We start from the raw sequence: 16,897 nt of genomic DNA, 5'->3' as shown, positions 1-16,897 counted from the left end.
GAGTTCCATCAATGAGGTGAACCAAAAGTAATTGCTTCATTAATTAGTAAATCCAGTTAATCTGTAACAACCACATACTACAATCAGCAACTGTCTGATTACGTAACTCAAAGCTAATGAGAGAATGATTTCTGACTAACTTTGTCATCTTTTTTTTTTTTTGCATTTATCCTCCAACTTAGCTGTTGACCAAGGGCAGCCAGACCGCAGAGATGACGCTGCGTCGCAACGCTTTGGGCCAGCTAGGCTTTCACGTCAACTTCGAGGGCATCGTGGCTGAGGTGGAGCCTTACGGCTACGCCTGGCAGGCCGGGCTGAGGCAAGGTAGCCGACTGGTGGAGATCTGCAAGGTCGCCGTGGCCTCGCTGTCGCACGAGCAGATGATCGACCTGCTCAGGACATCCGTCACTGTCAAAGTAGTCATCATTCCGCCGCACGAAGACTCGACACCGCGCAGGTATGTAATACCTCAATCTGACCTTTTGATCAGATGTGAGGCCTATTTTGCAGTAAAGCTGCGTCACTTTACAATGCACATCTGTGTAAAACCTAACAAAATAAAAGCATTTAATATTGTGCAGCAGTCTCTATAACACATATTAGCACTAATAGCTATGATGATAATAATGCATATACAGTATTTGTGGGGAAAGGGGTGAAGCTGTAATTTACAATTTTAACTCATTAACTCCCAGACACTTTCACTGAAGCAACCCCCTTCGCGCCCATCTGTTTTACTGGATTTTGACTGAATCCCACAGAATATTGTGTTCTATTGCTATAAAAACATGGAACCTACCAAAAGAAAGATTAGAGTAAAATATCTGTTTCCATGTTGCAGCAATTAGCATTAGAATATGGCTAAGTTTCATCATTATTCACAAATCTGTGGGTAAATGAGCGTTTTTCAACATGGCCCTGGTTGATCTCTTATACTCCGCTGCCTTCTGATGGCCGTTTTTGGAATAACTACCAATGCTTCAACCGTTCACATTAGTTCCGAGGCTGCATCAAAGCCTTCTGTATGCTCTAGCGTTAAAAAACATATAAATATGTCTTTGGGAGCATGGTAATATTTAAAATAGAACACATTTATACGTTTGGGGAGAAAATGAGTTAAAAAAATGTTCACAAGTTTAGAAAAATTCACTGTGCTGTCTGTCACCAATGCCTAACTTTAAAAGCTTCTGCCATCTACTGGCAGAAAAATGACCAACACAAATCAATGCCTCACACTTTTAATTTTTTTTAAACAGTACAGTAAATCTTTTTAATTTTAACTTCACATACATTTTAACTTACTGTATCAATGAAGTAAAGGATACAGCCATATTTGTATTACGTTTACAGTTTTCTACAGAGTATGAAAACTGGGGGAAAATATTTTATTGTTTATTTTATTTTATTATACATTTAGAACAGATATAAAATGTGTGATTAATTTGCGATTAATCATGAGTTGATTATTATACTCGTGATTAATTTTGCTTAAAAATTATGCCCATAGCATTTTTAGCATTACACAGTATAATATATCAAAGCATTTTGTTTCCACAGAGGCTGCTCAGAAATCTATCACATGCCCCTAGTGGACTACAAGAACCACAAAGAGGGAATGCCCTATGAGTTGAAGTTCCCCTTCCGCCCGGCCACCAACAGCAACACCAAGTGGCCGAGAACTTCCTCCAGCCCTCAGACACGGCCTGCAGGCTCGGGCGGTACGCTCATCAAGGCCCCTCCGCCGGACTTTGGTAACTCTGCTGCCATGCCGCGCAGTGTGTCCAGCGATGGCCGGCCCGTAGTTCCCAAAAGGTTGCCAAGTTTCCAAAGTGATCAATCCTAATGACACAGTGGTTATTGTATCTGACCGCTGTGTGGCGCCGTCTTGTTCCCTCACAGGTATTCACCCGGAAATGAAAACTACGCCCTCGCCTGTTCAATCGTGATGGGCCGCACACTTCACAACACAAACTCCCCCTCTGGCCTCCCCTACACTGACAACATGAGCTCCAACCACTGGAGGCAGAAGTCAATGCCTGAGGGGTAAATTCACGTCTCAATTTCTAGAAGATCACATTTACATCTAAGGACAGTTTCAACTCAACCTAAAAAACGCAACACGTTTTGAAATTTGAACAACTTTGGATGTTCCACTGTATTTTTAATGGAGTTAAATCAAGCAAAACATCTAGTCGTACTGTAAATACCCATGGCACCTCTCTTCTAGGTTTAATAACAACAACTGCCAGTCCCCTGTGTCGTCTGCGCGACTGTTGCCAGGTGACAGTGCGAGTGCCATCAAAATGGGCTCCAGCACAGGAGCTGCTTGGTCCCGAAATGGCGAGAGTGAGGTAGCATGTAGACAGGGGGAAAAAAACACTCAAGGTAAGATCACGTCTCATTCATTACAGTATTTGAATAAAAAGTGACTTGGTACAAAAAGGCTCATTTCTTGTCTGCCATGTTGCCCCTGGCAGAAACTTCCAAGGCTCTCATTCCTCGACTCGCGCCACCGGAGCAGAGTGGACACATTTCACCTAACAAGAGCGCTAAAGTGAGCAGGACATGTAGACCCTTTTGATTTTCCTGAGTGTGAAATCACACGTAGTCCACTGTGGAATGTGGAAGATTATGCAACTTGGTGCATTTTGAACGCTTGTCAATCATGAAAACCACACGACACGAGATGGATGAAAGTATTGGGACTTTCCAGGACAGTCCATCTGGCTCCTTCTCCTTACTGGGCTTCAGTTCTTAACCCTTTTATTATCAAAAATGTCAATTGACGTTAAGGACACGCCCACTGTATACCGCCAAAAACGTAAATTGACATCAACTACATTTTTTTTTCTGCAGTGCTGCTTTGTGGAAAATCCCAAAACACCCACTAACTATGCCCAGCAGATGGCAGCATCGTATCTCGTTTTAATGGACACCCGGGTATCAAATTACATGAAAACATGGCGGACCTTAGGAAATAGTTGTTTTGTTAAGGATGATGTGAATGATCAAAGCATTCGTCACATTAAATGTAATTCACAGAGCGTCACTAAACAAAAAAATATAGTGTCAAAGTCACTGTTGTGCAGAAAATGTATTTTTTCACAAAAAGCTCGTTATTTTTATTATTATTATTATTATTTTATTATTATTATTTCCATTTTCGCTTGATGTCACTCAAATTACCTATTTTCAAATGGTGATTACTAAAGAACGGAATAAAGTAGAAATACACTTTTTTTTCTAATGAAAGAATGGAATCCACTCTTTCATCTGGTATGTTTATGTAGCCATAGCACATAATATTCTGTTTGCCTTGAAAGATGAGTGAAAACGCTCGAAATCAGCTGGCACTGTATGGGTTGTTTTGGGGATAATGTTTGGCAGTAAAAGAGTTAAGAAGTCCAGTTCACATAACTACATATTGTTTCATGAAACTTTTATTATTATTTTTTCAAGTTGAAAAGCGGACTTTTGACTAACGGACATTTTTTCTTACATCACACTTGTCAGGCCAAATTTTGTTGAGTTGTAATGAATGGTTAAAAGACTACAGTACAAAACCAACACATTTATGTAAAACAAATCTATTTGTATTTGTTATAAAATACATGGGTAAAGGACCTTGGAAAATAATAATTATAAATTCCAATTTGCAGTATTGAGGGGGCAAAAATTCCAAGTAATATCTTAAAAATAGAGTATAGATAGAAGAACAGCTTCAAATTTACTTTGAGTGCACCTTTTTTAGGCGTTTTGGGCAAAATTGGGGTTAACAGCCAAGCTGAATCACCTGTGCACAAATAAGTGCTATAGAATAGTGTTTGACAATCACTACTCTAAGGTATAAACATCTCTGTCTTGTGTTTTACACAGGTGGACGCGCCGTATTCCTCCAGCCAGTCCAGCAGCAACACGCTGTCAAGCAATGCCTCAAGCTCCGCCCACAGCGACGACAAATGGTACGAGGTGGGCTCGCGTTCGGGAGTGCGAGGCGACCTGGAGCTCGGCGCGTACCTCCAGGGCACGTCCACCGACAGCGGCATCGACGCCACGTCCTTCACCGCCACGCAGAGCAGCACGACCTCATCCAACGCCGCCTTCAGGGCCGCGGACGGCGTCCCGTGGCAGGACGAGACAGGCGGGCAGGGAGGGGCCGACTCTTCGCCCCCCACTCCGGACTCGCTCGTTCCTGCTGGAAGAGGTGGCGAGAACCCGTTGAAGAGCCCCTTAGCCTTTCCTGATGGCGCTTCCTACTCTCTGAGTGACTCCGCCTCCCACTCCAGGTGTGCACTGATGTGTAATTTTGTCCTCGGCTAGAAATGCATCACACTCAAATGTATTCCAGATAAATATAATAAATAGTTTGTCTTAGATCACCAGCTTAATGCTAGCACACAATGGAAAACCCTATTGACCGGTTAGCAAATATTAGCATTGGACATCATGGATGGGATTTACTCTTAAAATGAATACACAAACGTCGTCATATAATAACGGTAATGCTCATGGGCATACATTCTTCATAATATGTGAAAAATAAGTGGAATTAATGAAATTTACCTCGTCCTTCTTCTATTCTTTGTAGTTCCCTGTACATGCATCTCCAAGTGTGCACTACACTGCCCCTAAGTGGCCAAAGAGCACACTACAGGATTTTTTCAATTATTACTATTAATAATGTATTACTATATTTTACTTGTTACTAGTTTTTTTTTTTTTAAGTTGAGTTTTTGTAGTTTTGTAGTAATTTTGAGTTTACTAATCGTGATTTCAATATTAATCAAAATAAGAGATATTGAAAACCGATTCCAGTACAAGTATTCACCTTTTCAGTACTCACCGATACCGAGTACTGATATCTCAAGTACTTTTATTTAGAACAATGACAAAAAATTGTGCACAAAGACATTTCTTTCAGATGATGATTCACCAATGTGTCAATCTGCTGCAGTATAGCGCCAACTACTGCCAAGGAGGACTTACTTGATATCAGTTGTTTTTCTCTTTAGTATCTGTATCTGGTATTGGCAGCCTTCATCAGTACCCGATACCTTAAAACCAGACCTGATACCAATACCTGGTATGGTAATATTGGTGATTGGCTGTTTTTGAGGTCAGGCCAAAGCCATGTCTAATATAGAATAGATTGCTTTGGTGCTATCTTGTGGCATATATAGGCAGAAGACATTCTCAGATTTTTACTATTTGTAGCAAATAGTAGGTGTTTACTATACTACAGCATGTATATTAAATACACTATCATCTATCATCTTATCGGTTTTCAATCACTTATATTATGTTTTATACAATATGGAGATGCTTTTCTTAATTAAATAACATTAAAAATGTGTGTTTTGGGTCGACTGAAACAGATTAAAAATACAAAGTTTCAGTTTTATTCATTGGGGAAAATTGATTTCCGAGCAGATTGAGCTCCCGGCGTGGTCATGGAACGAATGAAATCAGTCGAGGTACCACAAAACATCCTGCATCATCCCAGGCGAAAAAGTCAGATGCGTTGCGGTTTGGGTTGTGAACAAAGGATGTGCATGCGTATGCGTGTGTGTGTGTGTGTGTGTGTGTGCGCGCGTGCGTTCTCCATCCCCCGGTATCCATGATAGAAAGGAAATGCTTGAAGTTGCTAAAAAAGCAGACTGTGAGCTCAGCACTGCCCCCCCCACCCCCCCCCTCTTTTAAATCCCACTTCCTTTGAATCAACCAAAGCTCCCTTCCCTCGCTTCTTCACCCAGCCAGAAATAACTCGACGTGTACATCGGAGGCTTTGTTTTATAATATGTGCATGCACGTGCGCACACACAAATTGAGGCTCGGAAACTTCTACTTCTGCAGATGATGGGCTCGATGCAAGGACACTGTGTCCCGTTTTTTAATATTGCTGCTGAATTAATCAGCGTGCAACTAGAGAAACATTTTTATTCATCGAGCTGCTTTCTTGCATTTGAATAAGCAACTTGAAGGCAAGAAAGGGAGCAACTGGATAAGCATTTAATATAAATGACAAGATTAGATTTTGGATTTATAGTCGCTGATCTGCTGCCATGTTGTTGCAGCTGACGATTATTCGCCTGATTTAACGATGGACACGCCCCTAACGTATCATATTTAGACCCTATTGAATTCGACTTGCTAATCACATTTGTATCCACTTGATATTGTACTGGGTTTTTATCCTGGTGTTGTCCCCAACAGCACACTGAGTTCTGGCCCCCCTGGAAACCAGGAGGAGCCGGCACCCGACACCTCACCCACCTCTGAGAATTCCCCGGGGCCCAAGACCTTCTATCCGAGGCAGGGGGCCACCTCCAAGTTCTTAATCGGCTGGAAGAAGCCCGGAGGGACCGTCAATTCGATCGACTTTGGCAGCACTCGGAAGTACGTTTTCTTTGTCTGTGAATGCTTTAAGATGTGTCTGGTCCAAGTTGTCATTCAGGGCGGGGGAGAGAGATGCATCTTACTGCTTCCTGTTGTTTGACTTGATGTATGACTGACTGGGAGTGAATATATAGGCTCACTTGTCATGCTTACCCCACGCCCCCAAGACCTTTATTTTTTTCATGTGGCCAACACTGACACCCTGTGGTATGATGTAGACGTCTGAGAGCTAGTCCAATCTTTGAAAATATTATACATTTTTAATTTGCGTTTTTTAATTTCTTGTCTTTTTTTTTAAGGGGTATAATGTTGGCATGAGAGGTTTTATTTATTTTTTGTGAGTTTATAAACTCATGTTTGCAAAATATTCATGTTAAGAAAAAAAAATATCTTAAATGTTGTTTAATAATTTTTTTAAAGCTGTAGTAATATAAAATGTCACTATTGACTCATTCACTGCCATTGACGACTATAGACGTCAAAAATTCATGTGAACTATTTCTATTAGTTTAACATTTTTTACATTTCATTACATTTTTTATGAAAACCTAGATTTATAAGATATAATATCATGCGATTAATTACGATTAAACGGCCCTTATTATTATTTTATTTTCAAATTAGGCCCGTCAGGTGATTAAATGTTTTTATTGTAATTAATCACATGACTTAACTAACGATTAATCACAAATTTTATATCTGTTCTAAATTTACAATAGTTTTTTTTTTCAATATGCGGCATATTTCTGCCAGGGTATGTAAAATCATCTGATCATCACAAAAATGCAGCTGATTGAAAAATCGGATTTGAATCCAGAACCAGCTGCTTTATCGCAGTTTCTCTTCAATTGAATGACCAAAAGCACCCCTGAGATTGACATCATTATTGAGTAGAAAGCAGTGAAGTCATCCTTTTTTTTCCCTCCTCTGTCCAGACGGCACCAGAGTGACGGTCTACTGGTCAGTCAGCCGCAGCTCAGAGCCAATCTGAGGGGCTCGCAGTCGCCCCAGCGACACACTGCCAAGTCCAGCCTGGAAGAAGACTTGAAGAAGCTCATCATGCTTGACAGCCCTCCCCCCACTACCACTGAAGAGAAGGTAATGCAGGCGAGATGACTCACTTTGGGACAGTCTTTTGTTCAAGTTGAACAACACATTTTCATTGACATCAAGTGGAACTTTTACAAGTGTGTGGTGGGCTCAAACAGAAAGTGATGAGACGACGCCGGCGTGTCAATATTTGCATTTCGCAAATACACTTCAACTTGACACGTGGGAGCTTTTCAACAAAAGTTCTAACAAAAGTTCAAACAAAATCTTCAGATAGAGCTGACTACTCATTTTGTATGAGCAACACAATCACAAAATTGCACAATGTATATTCAAATACGTTTCATTTTAACTTAAAATCATCACCAGTGCTAATGCTAAAGTCTGACACAACGAGGCTGTTTTTGGACTCAGACGCAGAGGAAGAGGTGGAGGGTAAAGCAGCTTTTAATTAACAAAACAAAAGCTCTTCAATGAGAGGGAAAAAATAAAGACTATACAAACATTAACTGAAAGCGCTCCAAAAGGGAGGAAGTTCAAAACTACATTCAAAAACAAAAATCACTCTATGACTAAACAAAACTAAGCTATACAAAATTACAAACAAAGGTTCTCTCACGAGACAAGGCAAATAAAGGCAACTGGATATCAAGGCTGTGGTCTATGGCAGGCTTCAGTGGCTCAAACGAAAACACTTCGGCACAAGACAGGGAAAACGCAGACTATTTAACACATGAGGGTAATGGGGAACAGGTGGAAACAATCAGGGATCAGGGTTGACACAGACACCACACGAGGAAGGGCAAGTGACCTGAAACGAGAGGAGTCAGACTTTTCACAATAAAACAGGAAATGACAAGACACCCTCACCGCGGTGTGACAAAGTCAATACAAAATACCATTGACATGCTAATAGGAAATTAGCATCTACTTCCGGGAGTGATATTCCGTCAAATAGCAAACATTCACACATACAGACAAATATTTACTAGTGTCTTTTTTTTTTGTGTGTGTGTGTTCCCTCCAAAGCCGTTCCCTGCCCCGACGCCTACCCGACGCTCCCTCCAGAGGACCCTGTCAGATGAGAGCATCTACAGCGGGCAGAGGGGTTCCGTCTCCAGCGACAAGCGCGACACCCCCACCGACCTTCTGTTCAGCTGCTCGACCGTGCCGCGCTCCCCCACCGCCCGCAACGCAGCCAGCCGCCGAACGTCGCACAAATCCCTGGGTAAGCCTTCGCTAATGTGGCTAAACGCCATTCAAACATTGCGGTGCCGTGTCACTTGTGCACTTCCTGTTTTTTTTCCCAGCAAACCTATCTGCTCCGGACTTGGAGCGAGAGAGGGCCAAGGAGCAAGCGCAAGATCCTGCCCTCATGCCCCTCCCTGACACCAGGACGGACGGCCCGCTGGACTGGGCCCACCTGGTAGATGCCGCTAAGGCCTTTGAGGGTAAGATTATGTCGGAAAATGTCAACTGTAACTGGGGTACCCGAGCCATTTACTTTCCTGCACCTTACTGATGTATCGTCACATAAATGTGACCCGGCATCGCAAAGTGAGCCACACTGACCCATATTTTAGAAATGAAATCAAAACCGCAACGACCTCAGCTCTCCAGCGATATATCAACCATTGCACTCCGCTATCATTTTTACTCATAACGTTATTACAACATATACGAATACGTAAAATAGACACGCCCCTTTTTGAGCCACGTGCCTATTACACGACTCGAATGAATGGCAATAGGCCAATCAAAGGTCAGTATTTTGGGGTCATGAACCCTAGCATAGCAACAGTTGCTTTGAGGATTGTTTTTGGAATTCCCAGTTTAATATGAGCTCATGATGACGTAGAATTTTAGAATGAGTACGAAATTAGCAAAAGGGAATTGTTAGTTTTATATTGACACCCGTATGTAGAGGAAGTTTGACTTATTGAAACATTATTGCCTTGCATCTCGGGATTTACCTGTGCGACTTACAAATTGAGGTCATGGATGGTACACGGTTAATATGTAGGTAATGCTCAGTTACTGCCATTGTCATGTACGTTCAAAAATTCTTGGAATTTTCAGCTAGTTTCCAACTTTGAAAATCCCCTTTCAGAATTGATTGTTACAAAAAAAAATATTTCAAACTTCCAAGTCAACTTGCGAATAAATGCGTCAAAATGTCATGATTTTTAAACATATTATTCAATCAATAAATCAAACTTTATTGATATAGCAGCTTTCATACATTAAAATGCAACTCAAGGTGCTAAACAATTACAACATCCATAGTACAATAAAAAGAACCCCCTCCACACACACACATACAAAAACAAACATGACGGCGCACAGAGAAACCATGTGAGGAATGACACCCAGGAAACATTAGCTAAAAACTAAAAGAAAACAAAATAAAAACAGTTAAAATCTGAAAGAAAACAGAATAAAAGACAATATGATAAAAGGAACTGGGAACTAAGAAAATAAATAAAAGGATAATTTAAATGCCAAACTAAAAAAAATGTGTCCTGAGCATCCTCTTAAAAATGTGTGTGCTTATTTTGCTGCTTATGACTAAACAAAATGTTTAAAATCCCCGGCTTCATTTCCTATATACTAGAAACTTTTCCCAGATTTTCCATGAATTTCACAACCTACATAAAGCGCAGGTTACCGCTGCAAATAAGAACCAAAACTCCGTGGAAAACCGAGGACCCGCTGTAACGATAATGCTCATGCAATACCAATCAAAACCAACGGAGTTCACTGTTGCACTTTCTCAACTTCTAATAGTAATCTGCATGTGTGTGCGTGCTCCATCCTCCAGAGCAGAGATTGGTCTACCTGGCGGCCCAAGAGGAGACCGCCGTGGCTGAGAGCGCAGCAGGCGTCGGCCCCCAGCAGGCTGAGCCTCAGGCGGCCCCGCTTAAGCAGCCCTCGCCCGGGTAAGAGCCATCAACTCACCGGCCGTGGACCATTTGCGCTTATCTACCGGCGTCTCGGCTCTGTGCCTGCAGAGTTCATTATCACCGAAGACCACTACTGATGAATTACTACCGTTGCTCAAATTGTGGCCGACTGTGTCGCACTTACTCATTGCTTGCACGGTCCCACTTGAAAAATAAACCCTCATCCCAAATAGATATCTTTTATCCTGTAATTACTTTTTGCTATGACTGATATCCTCATAAAATGACATTGGTGTGTTCATAGTTGGACTCTGTTACTCAAACAGAGATGAACTCATTCACTGCCATAAATTATTTTTTTTTAAAAAAAGGAAAGATTATTAAAAATTAGGGGCAAAAGGCGATTAATTTTTTTTTATTTTAATTAATCGCTTGACTTCACTGGTTAACTCGCGATTTATCACAAATGTCATATCTGTTCTAAATGTACAATAAAAAAAAAATCTGGGTTTTCATACTCTTGTTAACAAAAGTGGGAAAAAAATGTTAAACTAATAGAAATAGTTCAAATGAATTTTTGACGTTTATAGCCGTCAATGGCAGTGAATGAGTTAAACAGGCTACTAACCAAAACAGCAATCCCTCCATGTCTCCAGGGTTATTATAGTTTTGATTTTGTTTTGTTTTTAAAATTTAGTTAGTTCCAATTAGGTTTCATGGTAGTTCTGTTCGTTTTTGTTGTTTTAAAAAAAAAAGATTCATTTCGTTTTAGTTGCAGTATTAGTTTTAGCTTTTTATTATTATTATTATTTTTTTTTTATGTGTGTTACTTATGCTCAATATTTAAAAAACACCATGGTAAAATTTTTTTTTTTTTTCATCCATTTCAGGGTACGACCAATCACAGCGCACCTGTTTTCTGAAGCTGAGCTGTGTTTGGTTGTTACCTGAGTAATATTGAGGTCATCTTCAGTCGACAGCAAGTGGCAAAATGGCCGCCCCCGCAGATGGATAAAAACTGCTGCATTTTGCTTCATAACTCATATTTCACAAATGTAATATTAAACAGAATACCATATTTGCAAAGAACATATTATTTATAAATTGGGGGTTGACTTCCCCTTTAAATTGAGATTTTATTTTATTTTTTCAAAAAAAATATTGTACTCATTCAGTGCCATTGACGGCTATAGACGTCAAAAATCCATTTGAACTGTTTGGTGGCATATAGGCACTCCAAATAGGGGAGTCTATCATTCACCACAGTCATATAATAGGAACCGAGCCCAAACTGCAAAAGCGAAAACCACGCCCCTCCCAAAACCTTAGTAACAGCAAGTGCCTATATGTCACCAAATAGAAGAAAAAAAAAAAGACCTCCCTTCTAATGAACGGCGTATCCCTAATAGAATCGTCGCCCTCTCTCAAGTTAAGTAAATAAAGGCCACAGGCCACTAGGTGAGGAAATAGCTCATTAAAGCTGTGCAGTAGAATCAGTGGAGCTCAGCCATTTTAGTGGCCAGGTGAAGTTGCTAACTTTTAAAGCACTTGGACAAGTGCCAGTTTGTCTGAGTTAATGTTGCCCCCCCCCCCCCCCCCATTTCACAGTGATACACCAGCCTGTTTAATGGGGAAAGTCAGCCAACTGGAGTCAATGGTGAAAGCGCTACAGGAAGACCTGAAAAAGGTGAGTTGGATCGAAACATTTGGAAGTCCGCACCCAAATTTGAATGTAGGAAGTAATATCAAGTGGACTTGAACTGATCTTCATACAAGACTAAACATCTTTATAATGACACTAAGCCCACTGAGCAACACAAACATACGCCAGCATCTCATTTCAGCATTCTCAACTCACAAATTACATTGTTTTGTAATTGCCTATAAAGGCCACAAGATGGCGCCAAATCACTTAGGATCGGCTCACTCTTTTCTCTTTCTTGTAGGAGACGGATGCCAAGGCGTCCCTGCAAATTCAGATCCAGGGCTTGCGCGAAGACAACCAGCGCCTCCTGGAGGAGTCGTACAGCGCTTCGGCCAAGCTCAAAAAGTTCACCGAGTGGGTCTTCAACACCATCGACATGAACTGACGGCAACCAAGCAGCCACAAGGGAGTACCACCACTAAAACTCAGCTGCACGCGCGTCATTTTTTAAATTTTTTTATTTGCCCTTCGACGAAAACCCATTCACGCTCTTAAAAACCGACGGATGCTTTCTCTTGGTGTTTACGTCATACCAGTGCCAACGTCATCTTTCGCCTTGTGTATCGAATGCCGGAATGATCAGCAGGGCATGCGCTCCCCCTCCCTTAAGAATTGAGCGATGGTGCGGACTTGTCCCTGCATGTCAGAGAAGAGAACCAATTCAAACAACAGACACAATTAATAAATGTCTCGTATTCCTCTGAGAGGGTTGGACGCTGTCTAATTGGAATTTTGTGCAGGACATATTGATTTTTTTTATTTGATTTTTTTTTTTATTTGATTTTTTTTCACTCAGTGCTAACACTGAATATTTTATTGGACTGTCTAAAACAGAATATATATATATATATATATATATATATATATATATATATATATATATATATATATGCGCTAAATGATCGTATCCTATTATTGTAGCTATTATTGTAACAAACCGCCTTTGTATAGCACATACTGTAAACACTGTAAAGTCAGGTATCTGTCCCGTGTAAAAAAAAATTGTACAAGCTGCAAGTGTACAGCTGCGGATGCAAACAGTTTATCTTTTGTACAAAAAATAATAATAATAATAATAATTTGAGGGTAGATTGCGGTCGTCAGGAAAATAGCTTTGATGGCTCATTTATTCCACCGTCTTGTAAATATATGATTTATTTTTCTCAGCTACTCCCCCCCGTGCCCTCCTTGGTGAGATATTTAAAGAGTATTTATGAATAAGATGATGTCACAGAAGAGAAAAAGCAGCCATACGCAGGTGGGGGGTGCCTTCATGTACGCCACACAATCAGACGCATAAAAGTGAGTGTATTTAATCTGAAAACAAGTTATAAAATATGTATATGTCATTATATGTGGGAACAAAATGTATTTGTTTTGAACTTCCAATGCATTCAAATTGACTGACGATATGTTTGAGAAGGGGTCCAATATTTCAATGGGAAGAATTTACTGGAAATTTGCTTGGTCACATTTGATATTTTAAAACAGTGGAAATTATATTCAATTAAAATATATTTACAGATGCATCTCAATAAATTACAATATCCTCCTAAAAAGATCTCTTTTTTTTTTTCAGTTGTTCAATTCAAAAAGTGAAACTCCACACGCTAAATATTTTAATGATTATACCGATTGAAACACAAAATTCACCATATGTTGTCCTTCCTAAAATTATTTTCCTATCTTTTTAATTTGTATTAATGAATGAATGTGTGATAGGCATACAGTAATTTTAATAAATTGTAATTACGACTACCTCATTAAAATTCCTGACCGGATTAATGAGAAAAATGCCATTTTAAAAAGAAAAAAATACGTCTGTTCTATTAATTAATTGAACCAATGTACAGAATCGTATCTTACTATATTTTAATGCTCAAATTATAGAAAAGAGCCACTCCTCGTCTACTGTAACGGCCTAAAACATATTTATTTCAAACATGAATTGATGGCCACGTGCAGGCCGCCATTTGCTCATCTCTGGTCAACTTTAACATGAGTTTCACTTTTTAAAGTAAACTACTGAAATGAAGAAGCTTTTTTGACCATAAAATATTTTAATGAGTTTCACCTATGTATAATATATAACTATCATTTTTAAATATCACTAGAGGTAATATTTTTGTTATATTTTGGGGGGCAGTTTATGAACTTGTTTACTATAGATTAAATATATTTATCTCGGTATTAAAGGGTGTGCCGCATATTTTTTAAATTCCTGTCAATTGAATTTATTTCCCTTCGTGGATTTAAATGAAAAAAAAAAGCAACATGTAAATTATTCTCCAATACATGAAACTGATTACGCATGCCGAGAGCCTCCAATGTGATCCTTCATCTGGTCCTGTTAAATGTCGATGGTAAAAAAAAATCGTACGATCGCAGCTACTGGTGCTTTTTCTGTGTGATTCTTTGGTAAGTGACGGACCCCAAAAAGTATTCTTTTCTATTCTTGACTCTGATACTGTGCAAGTGTGCAGCTCTTCAGAAAGACAATTTAAGACTCACCACAATTTGCACCTTTGTTGATATTTGTATTACTTTAATGACAGCGTTTTGGCAATAGGCAGAATGAGTCAGTGGCCCCTTCTTGAACCTTCATCCTGAACACGTGTGATGGCATGTGACTCTCTTTCCATTCACCTGTGATGTGTACAAAATGTTTATATCTATTAAAGATATTTTGTTCAATTATTATCCGTCTCACAGCAAGGTCATTTGTTCAATGTTGTGAGTGACTATATTGCATGATTGTGCAGGTGTACCTAATGTTGCGGCCTGTGGTTCTACTTAACTCATTCACTGCAATTGACTGCTTTAGACGTCAAAAATGATTTTTTAACTATTTCTATTAGTTTCACATTTTTTCCTCTTTTGTTAACAAGAGTATGAAAACCTAGAAAAAAGTTTTTATTGTATTTCATATAAAATTTGTGATTAATCGTGAGTTTACTATTGAAGTCATGTGATTAATTACAATTAAAAAAAAATAATCGCCTGACCTAAATTTTGATCATCTTTTCTTTTTTTAAATAATTTTTTTTCAACAAAAGAAAAGATTATTAAAAATTTGTTAAAAATTACTATTTCTATTAGTTTAACATTTTTTCCACTTTTGTTAACAAGAGTAGGAAAACCTAGAAAAAAGTTTTTATTGTATTTCATATCAAATTTGTGATTAATCGTGAGTTTACTATTGAAGTCATGTGATTAATTACAATTAAAAATAATAATCGCCTGACCTAAATTTTGATCATCTTTTCTTTTTTAATTTTTTTTTTTTCAACAAAAGAAAAGATTATTAAAAATTTGTTAAAAATTACTATTTCTATTAGTTTAACATTTTTTCCACTTTTGTTAACAAGAGTATGAAAACCTAGAAAAAAGTTTTTATTGTATTTCATATAAAATTTGTGATTAATCGTGAGTTTACTATTGAAGTCATGTGATTAATTACAATTAAAAATAATAATCGCCTGACCTAAATTTTGATCATCTTTTCTTTTTTTAAATTTTTTTTTTCAACAAAAGAAAAGATTATTAAAAATTTGTTAAAAATTACTATTTCTATTAGTTTAACATTTTTTCCACTTTTGTTGACAAGAGTATGAAAACCTAGAAAAAAGTTTTTATTGTATTTCATATAAAATTTGTGATTAATCGTGAGTTTACTATTGAAGTCATGTGATTAATTACAATTAAAAAAAACAATCGCCTGACCTAAATTTTGATCATCTTTTCTTTTTTTAAATATTTTTTTTTTCAACAAAAGAAAAGATTATTAAAAATTTGTTAAAAATTACTATTTCTATTAGTTTAACATTTTTTCCACTTTTGTTAACAAGAGTATGAAAACCTAGAAAAAAGTTTTTATTGTATTTCATATCAAATTTGTGATTAATCGTGAGTTTACTATTGAAGTCATGTGATTAATTACAATTAAAAATAATAATCGCCTGACCTAAATTTTGATCATCTTTTCTTTTTTTAAATATTTTTTTTTCAACAAAAGAAAAGATTATTAAAAATTTGTTAAAAATTACTATTTCTATTAGTTTAACATTTTTTCCACTTTTGTTAACAAGAGTATGAAAACCTAGGGGGGAAAATGATTGTACATTTAGACCGATATAAAATTTGTGATTAATCATGAGTTAACTATTGAAGTCATGTGATTAATTTTAATCTAAAAAAAATAATCGCTTGACGCCCTAATTTTTTTAATAATCTTTTCTTTCAAAAAAAATATAGATTTAAAAAAGGAAAATATTTTTAAATCTTAATCGCCTGATGCCCTAATTTTTTTAAATAATTTTTAATAATCTTTTCTTTTTTTGAAAAAATATTTTAAAAAAAGATTATAAAAAATTAGGGCGTCAAGCAATTACAATGTGTAATTTTTTCCCTAGGTTTTCATACACTTGTTTACAAAAGTGGGAAAAAAATGTTCAACTAATAGAAATAGTTCAAATGAATTTTTGACGTCTATAGCCGTCAATGGCAGTGAATGAGTTAATAGCACGAAGCCGGGCGAGTAGTGTCAGGGCCGTCTGAAAAAGTAAATGGCGCGCTGTCAATAATCTGCCAGCCGACGGCCTCTGGCTGTTTTCTTGTGATTACCTGCTGCTTCCCCACTCAGGCATCATTAATCAACCGCGGATAGATGAGTCCGGATAGGACAGACTGATGGATGAGAACAAGCGAAGAGGTGTCGGCTATTGACGTTGAGTGCATTTAGATTGAAGAAATGACACGTTACCAAGCTCCACCAACACACTGTTGATGTTGCTTTAAATCACTTTGAACGGAGCAATGAAATTTGTGACACAATTCAAGCGTA

At 38.2% G+C, this 16,897-nt stretch overlaps 1 protein-coding gene across 3 annotated transcripts in view; it reads left to right on the top strand.

Annotated features, from left to right (window-relative positions):
- The window catches only part of LOC144044193 (signal-induced proliferation-associated 1-like protein 1), a 54,231-nt gene extending 39,477 nt beyond the window's left edge, over positions 1–14,754 (top strand). For all 3 annotated transcript variants that reach the window (XM_077558450.1, XM_077558465.1, XM_077558459.1), the window contains 13 exons: positions 183–457; positions 1,558–1,812; positions 1,900–2,043; positions 2,228–2,385; positions 2,478–2,554; positions 3,877–4,286; positions 6,214–6,396; positions 7,332–7,494; positions 8,476–8,674; positions 8,757–8,897; positions 10,268–10,385; positions 11,958–12,036; positions 12,296–14,754. In XM_077558450.1, the coding sequence (XP_077414576.1) occupies positions 183–457; positions 1,558–1,812; positions 1,900–2,043; positions 2,228–2,385; positions 2,478–2,554; positions 3,877–4,286; positions 6,214–6,396; positions 7,332–7,494; positions 8,476–8,674; positions 8,757–8,897; positions 10,268–10,385; positions 11,958–12,036; positions 12,296–12,439 (2,346 nt within the window). In that variant the 3' untranslated portion in view covers positions 12,440–14,754. The remainder of the gene's footprint in view (positions 1–182; positions 458–1,557; positions 1,813–1,899; positions 2,044–2,227; positions 2,386–2,477; positions 2,555–3,876; positions 4,287–6,213; positions 6,397–7,331; positions 7,495–8,475; positions 8,675–8,756; positions 8,898–10,267; positions 10,386–11,957; positions 12,037–12,295) is intronic.
- Positions 14,755–16,897: the final 2,143 nt, after the last annotated feature.

Source organism: Vanacampus margaritifer, chromosome 1 (assembly GCF_051991255.1).
Source record: "Vanacampus margaritifer isolate UIUO_Vmar chromosome 1, RoL_Vmar_1.0, whole genome shotgun sequence".
In the NCBI taxonomy this organism is placed as follows: domain Eukaryota; kingdom Metazoa; phylum Chordata; class Actinopteri; order Syngnathiformes; family Syngnathidae; genus Vanacampus; species Vanacampus margaritifer.
The sequence above is the reverse complement of the archived record's forward strand: the minus strand, read 5'-3'. Positions and strand labels throughout refer to the sequence as shown.